The following is an 18,182-nucleotide window of genomic DNA, read 5'->3' on the forward strand; positions in this document are numbered from 1 at the left end:
CTTTAAGCCTCCATGTCCCGTTAATTTCAGACACACAATGGCCAGTCTTCTGCCATCCTCTTCTCCCTTTCCCTTGCACAGACACACTCCACTGAAGGCATTTTCATTGCATTCCCTGATGACCCCTTAGTTGCTGTACCCTACAGATGCCTACTTCCAGGTCTCACTTACATGTGGACTTTGACTCTCCAATCACTTCTTAGAACTCTCTAGAACTTCCTAAAATTGTCTCCCCTGATTCTCCTTCCCCCATCTAGTCATCCTTCTGAATTTCCTTCAAGGTCCTTAAAAGCTGGGGTTCCCCAGAGTTCCCAAGAAAGACCTCTACATGCACTCTACAATGTGATCCTGCTTACTCCCAAGACTTCGGCTTCCACCTTTAAACTAACCCGTCCTGACCTGCTCGCCCAAATGTCTCGAATTGGCAGCTGTCTTCAGGACACACACTTCTTAGGCTTACTTGGCATCTCCTCTTGGTTACCTCCTGGTTACCTTAAACTCATCCCATCTAAAACGTCTGCACCCACTGCAACCTCCTCTTCCCCTAATGCTCTCATCTCAATAAATGGCTCTATAACCTAACTGTCAAGCCCAGAAACCTACACATCACCCCAACAACTAAAAGCACATAATGTGAGGGTTCAAAGGAAGATTTCAGAAGCAGACTGCCTGAGTCTGAGTCTCGGCTCTCCTACTTGTCAGCTGTGTATGTCATCATGGGTTATATCTTCACATCTCTGGGCCTCTGGTTTCTCGTCTATAAAATGGAGATAATAATACGACATACCTCACAGTGTTGCAGCTATGGTTTGAAAAGTAACTTTTTGTAAAGCACCTCACTGCATAGGTGTTTGTTTACCTTTTCTCCTGTTTTAATATTTACATAGGTCATAATATTCCCTTCAGTGTAAGGGCAGTCAGTATCCTCTGTTGCCCTTAACATTCAAGCTCCTCATCTTGTCTTTCGGGACCGAACATGCTCAGCCCCAGCCCCAGTTCCAGCTCCAGTGCTCGGCCCAGGCAAAGGAAACACCCTGTGTATCGCTGTGTTCCCATCTCTGGGGCTTTTCAAATGTTCTCCCTTCTGCCTTGAAACGTGCTTTTCCCCAGTTCCCAGCCCCTTTTGACTGGCCAGCTCCTACTAATTCTTCAAGTTTCTACTTGACTGTCATTTCTCTAGCAAGTCTAATTCCAGGACTGGTTTAGTGTCCAGCTGTGATTTTCCACACTCCTCTATAATTTATTTTGCATAGCGTGTATGCCCTATTGTGATTTGTTGTAAATGATTCTTTGTCCATTTCCTCACTTAAGCTGTATTCTCTGTAAAGTAAGGCCCTAGGTCTCATTTACTTCTCAACCTCATTGCTTGGAATATCCTAGGTGCTGACTACATGAGTGAACCAGGACATGCACCCAGGGTATCCCGAGCAGAGCTTATATCAAATAAAGAAATCACATAAAAATGATTAAAATATGAATTAATATGAATTAATAAACTCGGGGATGTGAGGAGGGTGGCCTAGAAAATTCACAATGTGATCTCCTATGAGGACAGAATTACACAGTATTTTTTAGAATTAAATTTTGAATCCTCAGTGATAGGCTTCATTGCAGTTTCAAATATAGTAGTCAGTTTTTAAAGTAGAGTAAGATGCTCCAGGTCTGTGTTTTTCAACTTTTCAAGCCCTTTGTCCATTCTGATAAACCAAACAAGTTCACACCCTCACCCCCGCCCCATCACATTTGAGAATGACTGTGGAGGGGCTTCTTCCGCATATTCCCACCAGCCAAGGTTTTATTTAGTTAATTGTTAGAATACTGAATATGCTTTTTCATGGCCAGGTGCAGGCACAGTGGCTCGTGCCTATAATTCCAGAATTTCGGGAGGCCAACGCGGGCAGATCACTTGGTGTCAGGAGTTTGAGACCAGCCTGGCCAACATGGTGAAACCCTGTATCTACTAAAAATACAAAAATTAGCTGGGTATGGTGGTGAGAGCTTGTAATCCCAGCTGCTGGGGAAGCTGAGGCAGGAGAATCACTTGAACCCGGGAGGCAGAGGTTGCAGTAAGCCAAGATTGGGCCACTGCATTCCAGTCATGGTGACAGAGAGAGACTCTGCCTCAAAAAAAAAAATATATTGAATATGCTTTTTCGATTTATGACAGTCTCAGAGGTCATATATGTTTCTCCACATCTCCTAAACCCCAGTGTTTAAAATAAAAAGAGACTCATGTATTTTCTGAATGAAACAGTGTGTACCTAAACAGTGTGTATTTTTTACTTGTGGGATGCTTCTTATCCTTTTGCAGCTGTCCTCTAATGATTGAGTTGTCTTCTAAACCAGGTGCAGTTACATGATAGACAATGTGATTCTGCTGATGAATGGTGCATTGCAGAAAAAATCTGTGAAAGAAATTCTGGGGAAGTGCCACCCCTTGGGCCGTTTCACAGAAATGGAAGCTGTCAACATTGCAGAGACACCTTCAGATCTCTTTAATGCCATTCTGATCGAAACGCCATTAGGTAGGAACACTTAGGTAATTTTGTAGCTGCTTGTGTGTGTTATCACAGTCAGAAAATGTACTATTTTTTCTTCCCTGTGGTCTAAAAGAAAATGTACTTTGATTTCACAGTTTTTTTTCCACGAATACAGTAGCATATCATGAAGATTCCTGGAAGTGGCAGAGACATTAAGGAATTATCTAGTTCAGCTCCCTCATTTTTCAGATCAGGACAAATGAAGCAACGTGCTCAGATCACATGTGAACCATTTGTAGTAGAGAAGGAACTGGAGCTCATCTCTCAACCTTCAAACCTTTCACTTTATACCAGGTCATAGCAAATAAATAATAGAACTTGTCATTCTTCCAAAAAAATGTAATTTTCTAGCTTGGTTTTATACAATTAGTTTCTTGTCCTTCCATTTAAATTTCTGTCTAGATAAGGTTGCATATAGGAAGCATTTTCTTTTGGGAAGTTTAAAAATGTCATTTTTCTGAGATGCTGAAGAGTATCTGTCAAGTCATCAGAAGCAAAGATGAAATGATTGTTAATTTCATTATAATTTGGCACTAACAAGAGTTGTAGTATTCAAAATGCTAAAGAGATAATTGTATAAGCATCATTATTTAATATTGTCAGGAAATCTGGATAGCAGCAATTCACTATTGATCATTTGTCAAAATAGTTGCTGTTTGAGATAGATATTTTAAAAAGGAAAAAAAAATATTTGTGTCATCATTAAGCACCCAATACTGAGATAGCATAGGCTGGTCGAGAGAGGTTGAGACTGCAATCAGACAACCATGAGCATGAAACCAGGCTTTGCCCGGTCCCAGCAAGGTGACTAGGAGCAATTCAATTCACCCCAGTTTCCTCATTTTGGAAATAATCGTATCTTTTTATAACAGAGTTTTAAAAATAAAACACACTTTTAAGTACAACTCAATGCTTGGCACATACTAAAGTTGCAAATAATAAATATTATTATTAGATAGTGAAGGAGGGGGGACTTTAAAAAAAAGCCTTAAGTGAATAGCTCCAAGGAGTTGTGAAGATTAAGTGAAAGTATATTCAGTGTGTAGTGTAGTGAATGAGGTTTAGGGCAGCAGTCCCCAACCTTTAGGGCAACAGGGACTGGTTTCGTGGAAGACAACTTTTCCACAACAGGAGAGAGGGGATGGTTTCGGGATGATTCAAACACATTACATTTATTGTGCACATTATTTCTATAATTATTACACTGTAATATATAATGAAATAATGATACAACTCACCATAATGTAAAACCAGTGGGAGCCCAGAGCTTGTTTTCCTGCAACTAGACAGTCCCATCTGTGGGTGATGGGAGACAGTGACAGATCATCAGGCATTGGACTCTCATAAGTAGCGTGCAACCTAGATCCCTCAGATGCACAGTTCACAATAGGGTTTGCTCTCCTATGAGAACCTAATGCTGCCGTTGATCTGACAGGAGAGGGAGCTCAGGTGGTAATGCAAACAGTGGGGAGCGGTTGTAATTACAGTTGATGCCACTCTCTGGCCCACTGTTCACCTCAGCTGTGTGGCTCAGTTCCTAACAGGCCACGGACTGGTGTCGGTCTGTGGCCTGGGGGTTGGGGTCCCCTGGTTTAGGGCTTACACATGATAAATGCTTAAAATGTAATAACTGCTTTCATCCTCATTACTATTAGCCTTATTTAGTGGAGTGTATGGATTGCAACTCTGCAGTGTTCTTGTCAGGAGTGAGCAGAGGGTGGTATGTTCAGGATACATTTTCTACAGTTTATAATCTTGCTTAAGATTCATTTTTTGGTATGGCAATTTCTGCTTTCAGCTCCATTCTTTCAAGATTGCATGTCTGAAAATGCTCTAGATGAACTGAATATTGAATTGCTACGCAATAAACTATACAAGGTAATTGTTTTCCCAAATATTGTGTTTTTCTTGATTACACAATATATTGTGACTAGAGTTCTCTATTAAAACTTACTTTACTCATTAACCAACTTCTGCAATTATGAAACTGTGCATATTTGGAATATAGCTTTTATAGTTCTGGCCTGTCCTCTAGTTAAATGCATGCATGTCAGCTTCCCCTAGCCAGCAAGATATTTGAGAGGAAATAACATGCCCTATTCTTCCATATTCCTAGCTCCTTGCATGGTACCTGGAACATAAAAGGTGTTTGGATGATGGTAGGTGAATAAGTGGGGTGAACAATATCAATCCATTTAAAGCAACCAGCATACATAGTAAACCTTCTGTTATGTAGTGTTCATCTCTGTCTTCAATCCTGTTAGTATCCCTGAATCTCACAGCTAATCTGCCCACACAATTTTAATCTACTGTGTGCAGCATACCAGAATGAACAATTTGTGTACACTGCATCATAGGTACCACTTTGCATAATCTGACTGTCTGTCTGGACTGTGCTGCCACCATTTGAGTAGCTGTATATACTTTAGGCTGAGCAAAATCTGTCCATTTTTAGTCAAATAACCTTAGCCTCTTTGGACACTCACACACAGTAACTGAATATATACAGCCATGCCGTATTTATGGCATGCTGTGTTCAAACATGTGGTCCTTTCAAAAGCATTGTATTGCAGGCAGTGTTCCTTTTGGTAAAGTGACTTATGGGCCTAGAGGAGGCATCTTTGAGATATAACTAACAGAAGGCACCGTTCTAAGTAATTTATAGGCCTTAACTCACTAATCCACCTGGCAAAAATATGATGTTTATGCTATCTCCATTCCTCAGAGGAGAAAACTGAGGCTTGAAGAGCCAAGGTTTCTTTGGAAGAAGTCAGTTAGCTAAAACGTATTAGAGTTGGAATCCAAACCCAGGCAGTCTGACCCTACAGCCTTTCCCATATAGCTCCATGCTCAAAGCCATCCCAAATGTGCCTCTACAAGAGACCAAATGTCAGCATAGGGCTGAATCTAAAATTATTCACTGATCTCAGAAAAGAACTTGGCACTCTTGTTAAAATAGCAAGAATTAACCATATGAAATAACCCAAAACCATGCAAAAAAAGTGCTTGTTAAGTAATTATAAGTTATGATAAATGCAGTTTTGTCCTTTTCTGGAGTTCTTTTTTAGACTGTGCAACATGCTGCAATGTGAAAGCTTCTACCAAATTTATTATAAAATATCTTCCTGTGGGAGATGTAATTCAGTTTCCATTAAAGCATTTAATAAACCATGAAAAGCTGATCTAGACATTTTCAAAAGGAATATATATATTCATTATATCACTTTATGATCTTTTTTCTTTTTAAGTCTTACCTTGAGGCATTCTATAAATTCTGTAAGAATCATGGTGATGTCACAGCAGAAGTTATGTGTCCCATTCTTGAGGTAAGAAAGAGTCCTTGAATTTTGTTATGCTAAATAAGGTGCTTACATATTTTTATTGTTTTAACCTTACTTATATTTCCTTATCTTTGAAGTTTTTTTAATCTAGAAATAAGACAAGCAGTACATTTTATTATACATATGATTTGATATATTTGGTTAAGAGTTGTATTTTCCACCTCTTAAGTTGGAACATGGAACTCTTCTACATGGAAAAGTTAGCTTGGAATTAGAAAATAATAATGTTTACACAGATTTGGTTATGATTCATTTTAATGTAGTATGTAAAAAATAGATTGTAAACAATAAAAAATTTAGTATACTGTTGTTACTGGAAAAGGATCCCAATCCAGACCCCAAGAGAGGGTTCTTGGATCTCAGCAAGAAAGAATTTGCGTCCATAGAGTAAAGTGAAAGCAAGTTTATTAAGAAAGTAAAGGAGTAAAAGCATGGCTACTCCACAGGCAGAGCAGCCCCGAGGGCTGCTGGTTACCTATTTTTATGGTTATTTCTTGATTATATGCTGAACAAGGGGTGGATTATTCATGTCTCCCCTTTTTAGACCACATAGGGTAACTTCCTGACATTGCCATGGCATTTGTAAACTGTCATGGTGCTGGTGGGATCGTAGCTGTGAGGATGACCACGGTCACTCTCAGCGCCATCTTGGTTTTGGTGGGGGTTAGCCAGCTTCTTTACTGCAAATTGTTTTATCAGCAAAGTGTTTATGACCTGTATCTTGTGCTAACCTCCTATCTCATCCTGTGACTTAGAATGCCTAACCATCTAGGAATGCAGCCCAGTAATCTCAGCCTTATTTTACCCAGCCCCTGTTCAAGATGGAGTTGCTCTCGTTCAAATGCCTCTGACACTATGAGCAACGGATGGACTATAGACACTCAATAATCACCCAAATTCCCTCCGGTGAGGGAACATTGGGCAGCTGGGAACCCCCACAACTTGGCACCAAAAGTCCACTATAGCTTCATCCACAGGGACATTGTACCTTATAAATCCTAAAATAAAGGCTGCCCCAAGCAACCCATGAGCATTCCAGCTTTTGGCAGGAAGACTCGTTGGTTATGTGATTCACAGTTGGTAAGCTCATTTAACTATGTGTCAAACACCACCACTGGTATCTACCTCTCTAGTTGATGTTATAACTTAATTCCTCTTAAGGACCACAGATTTCATCTATGCTTAGGAGTCCTCTTGCATAAGAATGTTGACCTGCAAATGCATGGGAGATTCAGGGCAGAGATCAGAAGGATTTGTGGGGCATCCTGCACATAATTTGCACTGAGTATTTTACATCCATTCCTCTTGCTAGTAAATAATTTCCTAATTCACTTAAAAAGAAAAAAATATCACTCTGGGCTTTTATAAGCCCTTACTTTGCCCTGTGAAACTAAATTTTATCTAAAGAGTATTTTTCATCATTACATTAGCTGGTACAGTGACTTCACTGGTGGGTGGAATTCTGATTTCAAGAAAAGCCTAATAAGCATTACCCTTTGGGTAAAAAGAAAAAAAATTAACTTCATTTGCAAATATTTCAACCTAATGCTCTGAAACCGCATATGATAAAACTAGCTCCCCTCAAAACATCTAATCATTAAAATTTTACTTGCTTGATGACTTGTGATATAGAAAAAAGAAACAAAAAAGTTTTATAGTTGAAGATATTTTGCTATTCCTTATTGAGATTTTGTTTGTTTGTTTTGATTTTTGAGACAGGGTCTCACTCTGTTGCTTAAACTGAAGGAGTGCAGTGGCATGATCATGGCTCACTGCAGCCTCCACCTCTTGGGCTCAAATGATCCTCCCACCTCAGCCTCCTGAGTAGCTGGAACCACATGAATATGCCACCATGCCCAGCTAAGTTTTTTATTTTTTTGAAAAGTTTGAAAAGACCAGGTCTTGGCTGGGCATGGTGGCTCACACCTATAACCCCAGCACTCTGGGAAGCCAAGGTGGGTGAGCACCTGGGGTTGGGAGTTTGAGACCAGCCTGGCCAACATGGTGAAACCCTGTCTCTACTAACGATACAAAAAAAAATTAGCTGGATATGGTGGTGCACATCTGTAATCTCAGCTTCTTGCGAGGCTGAGGCACAGGAGGCATGAAGGTTGAACCTGGGAGGCAGAGGTTGCAGTGAGCCAAGATTGTGCCACTGCTCTCCAGCTGGGCAACAGAGTGAGACTCCATCAGAAAGAAAGAAGGAAGGAAGGAAGGAAGGAAGGAAGGAAGGAAGGAAGGAAGGAAGGAAGGAAGGAAAGGAAGAAAGAAAGAAAGAAAGAAAGAAAGAAAGAAAGAAAGAAAGAAAGAAAGAAAGAAAGAAAGAAGAGGAAGAAGAGGAAGGAAGGAAAGAAGGAAGGAAGGAAGGAAGAAAGGAAGGCAGGAAGGAAGGAAGGAAAGGAAAAATAAAAGAAAAGAAAAGACAAGGTCTGTCTATGTTGTCCAAGCCTGAAATTCTTAAAATAAAGCCTAAATAGTTGTGAAGTGAAAATCTTATCATTAAAGATCTCCAAAAAATATTTTTGTCCTTGTCTATATTATACAGAAAGTGGATATCGAATAAATAAATAACATTTTGAGGCATAGTAAATGACAGAATGAAAAATAGTCTCTCAGTCATGCTGATCATGCAATATGATTAACTAGTGACCGTATGAAGCCCTATCTTTTCTTTTCACAAATTCAACTACTAGCCACACTATAGGAATCCATATTATCTATGGCTCAGAAGTAGAATTTCTACTCAGCATAATTCTTGTGGTTTAGAAATGGTTTTCATACTTTATACCCATGAAATATGTGAAATAAAAGTTATATCAAGACTCATAACCTTATCAAAGGTATACAATAGCACTATTAATAGCTAACACTTACTACGTGTTAGATGCTATCTTGAGTGCTTTATATACATGAATTCACTTAGACTTCAAAACCACACAGAATAGGTAGTCTAGTATCTATTTTTCAGAAGGAGCAACTGAGGCACAGAGAAGGCTAATAACTTACCTGACGTCTCACAGCTAGTAAGTCAGGATTGGAATGCAGGCAGTTGGCTCTGATGTCTCACAGCTAGTAAGTCAGGATTGGAATGCAGGCAGTTGGCTCTGGTACTTATGTGCTTATCCACTCTGCCATAGTGCCTCTGCATTAAATTCACCATTCACAATTCTTTTATATAAACATAAGTGCTAATTCATCAGCAAGATCATATGGTGTACTATAAAAATCGGTAAATAGGTAAGGTAAGAATTATGTCTTTGAATAGGTAAGAAATAGGTAAGAATTATGGCTTTGTAATCCTCGGTAATGTAAAAAAAGGATAGTATCAGAAAAATGCTTATCACTGGAATGATGTGATCAAACTACGATATGCCCAGTGTTCTCTTTGAACTTTTCCAATCTTCATGGTATCAGATTAGATTAGTGTTTGTTTGTTTGTTTGTTTGTCTGTTTGTTTCAAACAGCATTAAAAATAATCCAGCTAGGCATGGTAGTTTATGCCTGTAATCCCAGCACTTTGGGAGACCTACGCAGAAGAATCACTTAAAGCCAGGAGTTTGAGACCAGCCTGGGCAACATAGCAAAATCCTGCCTCTACAAAAAATACAGAAATTAACCAGACGTGGTAGAACACACCTATAGTCCTGGCTACTCAGGAGGCTGAGGTGGGAAGATCGCCTCAGCCCAGAAGTTCCAGGTTACAGTGAGCCATAAGCCACCTCACTCCAGTCTGGGTGACAGAGTGAGATTCTGTCTCTAAAAAATAAAAATAAAATTCCATTGAACAATTTTTATTTATATAGAAATATCAGCTACACAGGGCATGAAATTATAACATTTATAATTATATGATCAAAGGGTGTTTGTCAGCTTTACATAAATACTTTCGATCATGTAATTACCTCCCTTTTATTTTTGTAACTATAAAGCACTTACTGTTTATAAGTTCCATGTATATTCTCAAATACTCTTATTTGGCTGGAGACTTCAAGAGACTTAATATGGTAGAAGAGACCATTAACCTCAGCTTACATGTGAAAATTTGACCTAATTACAAGATTATAACTTTATATGAAAAAAAAGAAATTGACTTATGTTCAAGGCAAATGCACTGTAGTATAATATTTGCCTTTTACTCCTACACTTCAATCTTATGGTTAATAGGGCAGTGAAAAACAAGCATAAGATATGTTTGTTTGATCTCTACTGGTCAATGCATGTGCCGATAAGCCTGGGCTCCATTCCAGTTCACTTCATTCTTTTCCATTGCCACTGACATCTCCGCCCACTGCCTCCTGCCAGGTGTGCCCTTCTTCCCATGAGGAACTGGAGAGAATGTGTGACCCATCAGTCTGAGTTTATGATGTGCAACTGATAGTGATTTTGAGCAAGTAAACAGTTCATTGCTATCTCTTGAAATAACAAAAAAAATAGGGTCTAGTTTTAACATGAGTAAGTTTTTATAGGGAAGAGTAAAAGGAAAGGCACAGGACTGCCAACATACACCATCCCACACAGCGTGCCAACTCTCTGCAAGAAACAGGAGCTAAGTCACACTAACACCAGCCCATTCAGTCTCCTCTAATCAAATGCGTGTCAAACTCTGCTTAGGGATGGTCAAAGAACAGTCCTTTTCCAATTCTAAAACGTTGGGTGTTTTCACTCATAGGATAATACACACACTTACCCAAAAGAGCCTCTAGACTAGAAGAGTAAGGTAGATATATAGTCAGTTATGATAAAAGGAAAATGGAATGTAATCAGGGTTCAAAGGGAATCATATCCAATTAGAGAAGAAATGGAAGGGCTTGTTATGAAAAAGATGACATTTGATGGGACGCGAACGCAGGGAGGATTTCAGCATGCAGAGTTATGGAACAGAGCACATGCATGGTAGGCTAAGGGAAGAAGTGGTAACAAGGACAAGGAGGTAGCGAGAAGATGGAGGGCTCACATAACCTACTGTATCAGCCAAAGCCCTTTCTTCTTATATTCATATTCTCTCCCCAGCCAGCTATCCTTCTGCAACTGCTTTCCCAATGATTGAGCCATGACAATTCCTCCAAATCATCCTGCTTTATCTCCTGCAGCTCCCTCTTCTGGCCTGACTCTGCTGTTTGCATGTCTGAAATGCTGCCTAGGTTGCCCTAATTCTCTTCGTAAGATCATAACATTTTAGAATCAGAGAGCACATTAAAGAACATCTGTGACAATTACCTCCATTGTTGCTCTAGCTGCCCTAATTTTTGTTTTAAGTTTTCTTATTGCCATGAAATCTTCTTCTTGCATTTCTTCTCTTATCCCCAGAGGGTCTAAAATTACTGACAGAACTGGTTATATTCAGTAGCCAGAGATAGATGCCCTTGCTTCCAAATAAATCCACTCCCTACTTTTCAGCTCACCCATAATCTCCATGAGAGCAATCAAAAGGATCAGATGGAACTAACGCTCACTCTCCTGAGAGAAAACACCTGTTCTTACATAAGATTTCCAGTGAAATCTGTTGCAAGTTGGGTTTTGTTATCGGTTAACCAGTCAAAAGCTGATTAGAGGATAGCATACAGCAATTCTTTTCAGCTTTCACTTGCATACAGATATCCTGGGAATCCTATGAAAATGCAGATTCTGGTTGAGTAGGGCTGGACGGTGGCCTGAGACTCTGCACTTCTAATGAGTTTCCGGGTGACATCAAAGCTACTGAGCCATAAAATATTGCTTTGAATAGCAACATTATAGAGAATGTTGGAGAATTTCAAAGTAGTAGGATCACACATCACTCTGTTGGATTCAGTAAGTACTTAAGACTTTCTTATGTGTCAGGCACTGGCTATTCAAAAATGAACTAAAGGCTGGGCATGGTGGCTCATGCCTGTAATCCTAACCCTTAGAAGGCCCAGGACAGAGGCTTTCTTGAGCCTAGAAGTTCAAGACCAGCCTGGGCATTATGGCGAAATCCCATCTCTACAAGAAAAATTACCTGGGCATGGTGTCACGTGCCTGTAGTCCCTGCCACTTGGGAGGCTGAGGTGGGAGGTTGAGGCTACAGTGAGTCCTGACCCCACCACTGCACTCCAGCCTGGATGACAGAGTGAGACCCAATCTCCAAAGGAAAAAAAAAAAAAAAAAGAACAATGAACAAGAAAGACATGGTTCTTCAAAGATTTTAGAGTGTAGTGGGGAGAAATGCAGGCACAGATTTCAAAATGAAGTGGTAAGTACTGGGCATTTGGAGTACCTAGAGAAGAGCTGCGTAGCCCAAGAAAACCATGGCAAGCCCCCACAATAGGCAGAGGAGCCCCTAAAGGAGAGACTGAGATGGAATGGCCAGAGTCGGTAGGAGGAGAACCAAGAGACAGTAGAAACATGGAGCTCAAAGGAATAGAAACAAAATTTCAAGAAAGACTTCAGTGGTCAGATGAAACAGGAATGATGAAGGGATGCGAGCCCAGGTGCCTAGTGGTGTTCAGCACAGAGAAGACAGGCCGTGAGTATGTGTTGACCTACCTTGAAGATCATGTAGCCACACTCCAGCATCTTACAAAGAAGAAAACTTCTTGTGAGAAAGATGACTTGCCCCAATCCACATAGTTGTTAGCTACAGTCTTAGATTTACTGATACCTCACCTAGGACACTAACAAAGAAAACCAAAGCCATGAAAGTGTAAACAAATGGTAGGTAGCACAACATTTCATTATGTAAAAAGTTATGCTGACATTGACAACTAGGAAGGGATATTAACACGTATGGCATGCATTTTTTGTTCCAAACATCAGCTAAGACTTCCACTTATGTTACCTGGTTCTGTCCCTGAATGGACCCTAAGAAATAGGTATTATTCTCCTTTTTATAGAAGAGACACTTGTGATGCTAGTGGCCTAATGTGACAGAGACACATGAGGAATTCATCCTAGGGTGCCCGGGAAATAAAGCTCACTAGGGTTTCAGGAGTCATAGGTCATCATTGGTGCTGTGTGATCCTTCTCTGGCAAGCAGAGTTTCTCCATTACAAGAAAAGACTAAGGGAACACTAATAACACGTGTCTGGAGTATAATTAGATATAGATCCAGAAAGGAAAGCGAATCATTTCAGAAATGAATGTGTGTACTTAAGAGTCTCTTTATAGCATTTAGCAGTTTATTAGATTTTACTGGTTTTGTCTTGCAAATCCAGTTTGAGGCCGACAGACGTGCTTTTATCATTACTCTTAACTCCTTTGGCACTGAATTGAGCAAAGAAGATCGAGAGACCCTCTATCCAACCTTCGGCAAACTCTATCCTGAGGGGTTGCGGCTGTTGGCTCAAGCAGAAGACTTTGACCAGATGAAGAACGTAGCGGATCATTACGGAGTATGTGATGACACTGGCTTCCCTAAGTCCCTTGTGTTCCTTCATTTCCACGTGCTTTAGAAGCTCACACATCAAATTTCCACTTATACTCAAAAGAAGTAATAATATTTGTAAGGTAGCAAGCAGTGTTTCTTGCTGAAGCAATCTCTCCCTAAGAAACACGTTGTTTCTAGTCCAAGCTGCTAATTTTTAAAGTTCCTGCCAAGCAAGTACTTGTTTAAATCTCCAAGGAATGGTCATCTGAGCACTCCTTTTGAAGTGTTTGATAAAGCAAGTTCCCCCAGGAGACTGGTTCAGTGTTCTGGAAATGTGAGCTCATATCAACGTTATGTAAAATAGTCTAACCCAGCAGCCCTTTCAGGTACCCACTAGGGAAACAAGGTTAGGCACAGAAAGTCTAGGTGGACTGCAATGAAGAATATGGATGTATTAGTTTTTCCACTCACCTTGCTGAGTGACCAGAAATCAGGAGAGGAAACATAGCTGCTTGTGTCCTTCCCCCACTCCAGCATCCTATTGCTCTTGAAGCACCTGAAGCTCCTCAGCTTGAGGTTGTACACCTCGGCTCAGTTTCCATTCCCTCTGACTTGCACACAGTTAAGTAACCTCCAGGTAACTTTTCCAGGGCTAGAATGACACTCATTTTTTCCTGCGGATTTCTGAAGCACTCCAGGAAAGATGAAAGTCAGCAAATGCGTAAACCTTGTGACATCTCATATGTAATTGCGTGAGACTCTTTAGCACAATATTAAAATTTGAATTTCTCCCAAATTCCACCCCTTCCACACTGGAAATTACATGTGAATTTTATCAATTTTCATCTCAAAGAACCTATGAACCCATACTGATCAAATCATGAACATTCACTGAGCTTCTATAATGTACCTAGCTAGCCCGAAGACCCCGAGTGAGAAAATGAGCTCAAACACTGTATACTGAGAGTTGAATTGCCTTGTAGCCCTGAACAAGCCAGTAGGCTAGAATTTCATCCACACTCTTGTTATTTGGATTTTTTTATTGTTTCTTTGGGAGGCCAAAATCCTATAAAAAACATTCAGTCCTCCTGGTATTTTTTTTTAAATAGGTACACAATTTCTATAATGCTAGGAAAAATGTATTTATATACATTTATAAGAAATGAAAATGTCTTTAAAATTAATGTCTTTGTTTTTAAGGTATACAAACCTTTATTTGAAGCTGTAGGTGGCAGTGGGGGAAAGACATTGGAGGACGTGTTTTACGAGCGTGAGGTATGACATAAGTGGAAATACTATTAGCTTATTTTTCTCTTACTGTGGATTTTATATGTTTTCTTACTTTGGGTTTTCTTTTTACAGCTGATCATGCCAATTGATTAGGCACATTCATAGCTTGATAGTCAGTGGTGTATTATTACTACAAAGTTACACACAGACCTAGGAATGTTTGTGCTAACAGTGCTGCTAAAGTTTGGAGCTTTTCTTTTCTTTTTGTTTTTACCCTTCTGAAAGAGTTTACTTAAAAACTGTGAGAAGCAATGGAAGTACATTCCATTCCTCATGGAATTTGCTGAAGAACATTATTACAAATGCTACAAATTTTAGTGTAAAATTTTGGTTAATCATATGAGATAATGTTTCTTTTTTTAAAAAAATTGTATTATACTTTAAGTTCTGAGACACATGTGCAGAATGTGCAGGTTTTGTTATGTAGGTGTACATGTGCCATGGTGGTTTGCTGCACCCCTCGACCCATCATCTACATTAGGTATTTCTCCTAATGCTCTCCCTCCCCTATGCCCTCCACTGACAGGCCCCAGTGTGTGATGTTCCCTTCCCTGTGCTCATATGTTCTCATTGTTCAGCTCCCCCTTATGAGTGAGAACATGTGGTGTTTGGTTTTTCTGTTCCTGTGTTAGTTTGCTGAGAATGATGGTCTCCAGCTTTATCCATGTCCCTGCAAAGGACATGAACTCATCCTGTTTTATGGCTGCATAGTATTCCATGGTATATACGTGCCACATTTTCTTTATCCAGTCTATCATTGATGGGCATTTGGGTTGGTTCCAAGTCTTTGCTATTGGGAACAGTGCTGCAATAAACATATGTGTGCAGGTGTCTTTATAGTAGAATGATTTATATTCCTTTGGGTATATACCCAGTAATGGGATTGCTGGGTCAAATGTTATTTCTGGTTCTAGATCCTTGAAGAATTGCCACACTATCTTCCACAATGGTTGAACTGATTTACACTCCCACTAACAGTGTGAAAGCATTCCTATTTCAATTTGGAGGTTTTCTTGTGATTCTACAAACTTACTTTAATAACTTCCGTGTCTACATTTATCTGCAGAGTGACACTCTCCCTTTAGAACTTTCTGAGTTGTCACCATACTCCTCTATTTGGCCCAATTTAGAGATTGCCTGTTGAAACACAAATAAGCAATGCACAAGTACAAGCCAGTCAGTAGCTTAATATTATTCCATAATGTTCCAAATAAGTTGGTGATCTGTGTTACTTTTTTTCTTTCCTCAGGTACAAATGAATGTGCTGGCATTCAACAGACAGTTCCACTACGGTGTGTTTTATGCATATGTAAAGCTGAAGGAACAGGAAATTAGAAATATTGTATGGATAGCAGAATGTATTTCACAGAGGCATCGAACTAAAATCAACAGTTACATTCCAATTTTATAACCCAAGTGAGGTTCTCAAATGCAGAAAATTATAAATGTTAAAAGGAAGTTACTGAAGAAAATAGAAGAAATTATGTTATATTATCTAGACTACACAAAAGTATGCCACACTATATCTTCATGAGTTGCAAATCCATGGAAACACAGTAAACCAGCCCTGAAACAAAGCATTTCCTTGTTTTCAGTGGTATTAGATCTTGTTTCCACATGTCTGTCTCATTCTTCACTGGGCCTTACGGGTTACTTTTAATTAACTCTATGGTATTTTTCTTATTCTTGTTTGATCATGTTAAAAGTTGGACCTAATAAAAGTATTTTATTCTTGCTTTTCCATGCTTCTCTACAGGTCCAAATACTGAATGTTTCCTTTACTTTTTCTCTTTTAAATTTTTTTCTAGACAGGGTCTCACTCTGTCACCTAGGCTACAGTGCAGTGGTGTGATCACAGCTCACTGCAGCCTCGACTTCCCAGGCTCAAGTGATCCTCCCAGCTCTCAGCCTCCAAAGTAGCTGGGACTACAAGTGCACACCCCCACACAAGGCTAAGTTTTGTATTTTTTGTAGAGACAGGGTTTGAACATATTATCCAGGCTGGTGTCGAATTCCTCGGCTCAAGGGATCCACGATCCCCCTTGGCCTCCCAAAGTGTTGGGATTACATGCATGAGCCACTGTGCTGGGCTTCATTTACATTTTAACTGTCTGTTCCTGCCTAGATTCACAGAAATCCAAAGCTGTATGTAGTCAACATGGTTCACAATTGGAAAATGTGTTTTTGGTTTTGTTTTGCTTTTTTTTTTTTTTTTTTTGAGACGGAGTCTCGCTCTGTCGCCTAGGCTGGAGTGCAGTGGCACGATCTTGGCTCACTGCAACCTCCGCCTCCCAGATTCAAGCAATTCTCTGCCTCAGCCTCCCGAGTAGCTGGGATTACAAGCACCCACCACCACACCCAGTTAATTTTTGTATTTTTAGTAGAGCCAGGGTTTCACCATCTTGGCCAGGCTGATCTTGAACTCCTGACCTCATGATCCACCAGCCTCAGCCTCCCAAAGTGCTGGGATTACAGGCCCCTTATTCAGCCACTACACCTGGCCCCTTATTTTGTTTTTGTTTTCTAATATACTTTGATCTAATCAGCTTGAGAAAGCAACACAATTCCAAATCCTATCTTCTAGATGCAAGCAGTGTTAAATTTGTTAATAAATTTGCTTTTCACACCTTTCTTTAAATAAAAGGTATATCTCTCTTTCTTGTGGTTTCTTCCTTCTTTACATGAGAAGAAAATGACCTCCTTAATTGTAGTTTACTCATTCAAAAATCGCAGGTTCAATTTGCAGGATGTGGATTCTCTATTAAAATCTCAGTAGAAATGGTGCACAGAGATAACAGGAAAAAAAAGGCAACAAAGCACTGCTCAAGTCCTTCCTTTAAATATAAAAGATACTCCTAAATGTAAAATCTATATTTGCCATGTTTTAAAAAATAAACCCATATATATTTGAAAATTCTTCAAATCAGAATATTTACAGAGTATACAAATACTGATATCTAGAATTAGATGCATAGACCAAGGAGTAAATCAAATTTTCTGCAAAAATCCAGCTTTTTTAGTTAAATATTTTAGTAATTTTAGTGATAGGAACTTTTTTGTTGTTGTTGAAACAAGGTCTTGCTCCATCACCCAGGCTGGAATGCAGTGGTGGGATCACAGCTCACTGGAGCCTCCACCTCCCAGACTCAAGTGATCCTCCTGCCTCTCAGCCTCCCAAGTAGCTGGAACTAGAGGTGTGTGCCACCACAACTGGCTAATTTTTTTTTCTTTTTTAAGGTAGAGACTGTGTCTCTACATGTTGCCCAGGCTGATCTCAAACTCAGGCAATCCTACCACCTCGACTTCCCAGAGTGCTAGGATTACAGCCACAATACCCGGCCGAGAGGAACTTTTAAGCATACAGTAAAATAGTGGCTCATAGAACCAGGAAGAAAGCCAAGTGCCTAACCTCACATCTATGCAGGACGCCGCGCCCACACTGGGGTCCTGATAGTATCTGAGGTGCCCCCTGGAGGGCTCCAGTGCAGATCCATCAGCTGGAACCAAAGCAGCCACTGACCAAGTGTGGCCCCTGGTCTGGAAAGCATCTTCCCTGTCTTGCTCAGGATGCTGTCCTTCACGGGGGGGTGGGGGGGTGGACCCAGAGATGCCTCTATTGTACATTTTAATTTGGGGTTTCTGGTGATGGGTTTAAGGCTTAGGGCTCCCTTAAAGGTTGGGAGGAAA

General features: G+C 40.0%; 1 protein-coding gene across 1 annotated transcript in view; it reads left to right on the forward strand.

Annotated features, from left to right (window-relative positions):
- Positions 1-17,150, forward strand: part of ATP6V0D2 (ATPase H+ transporting V0 subunit d2) — a 56,939-nt gene extending 39,789 nt beyond the window's left edge. The window contains exons 4-9 of the mRNA XM_055284843.2: positions 2,347-2,525; positions 4,339-4,418; positions 5,789-5,866; positions 13,054-13,230; positions 14,406-14,480; positions 15,745-17,150. Of these exons, the coding sequence (XP_055140818.1) occupies positions 2,347-2,525; positions 4,339-4,418; positions 5,789-5,866; positions 13,054-13,230; positions 14,406-14,480; positions 15,745-15,906 (751 nt within the window). The 3' untranslated portion in view covers positions 15,907-17,150. The remainder of the gene's footprint in view (positions 1-2,346; positions 2,526-4,338; positions 4,419-5,788; positions 5,867-13,053; positions 13,231-14,405; positions 14,481-15,744) is intronic.
- Positions 17,151-18,182: the final 1,032 nt, after the last annotated feature.

This window comes from Symphalangus syndactylus, chromosome 7 (assembly GCF_028878055.3).
Source record: "Symphalangus syndactylus isolate Jambi chromosome 7, NHGRI_mSymSyn1-v2.1_pri, whole genome shotgun sequence".
NCBI classification, from domain to species: domain Eukaryota; kingdom Metazoa; phylum Chordata; class Mammalia; order Primates; family Hylobatidae; genus Symphalangus; species Symphalangus syndactylus.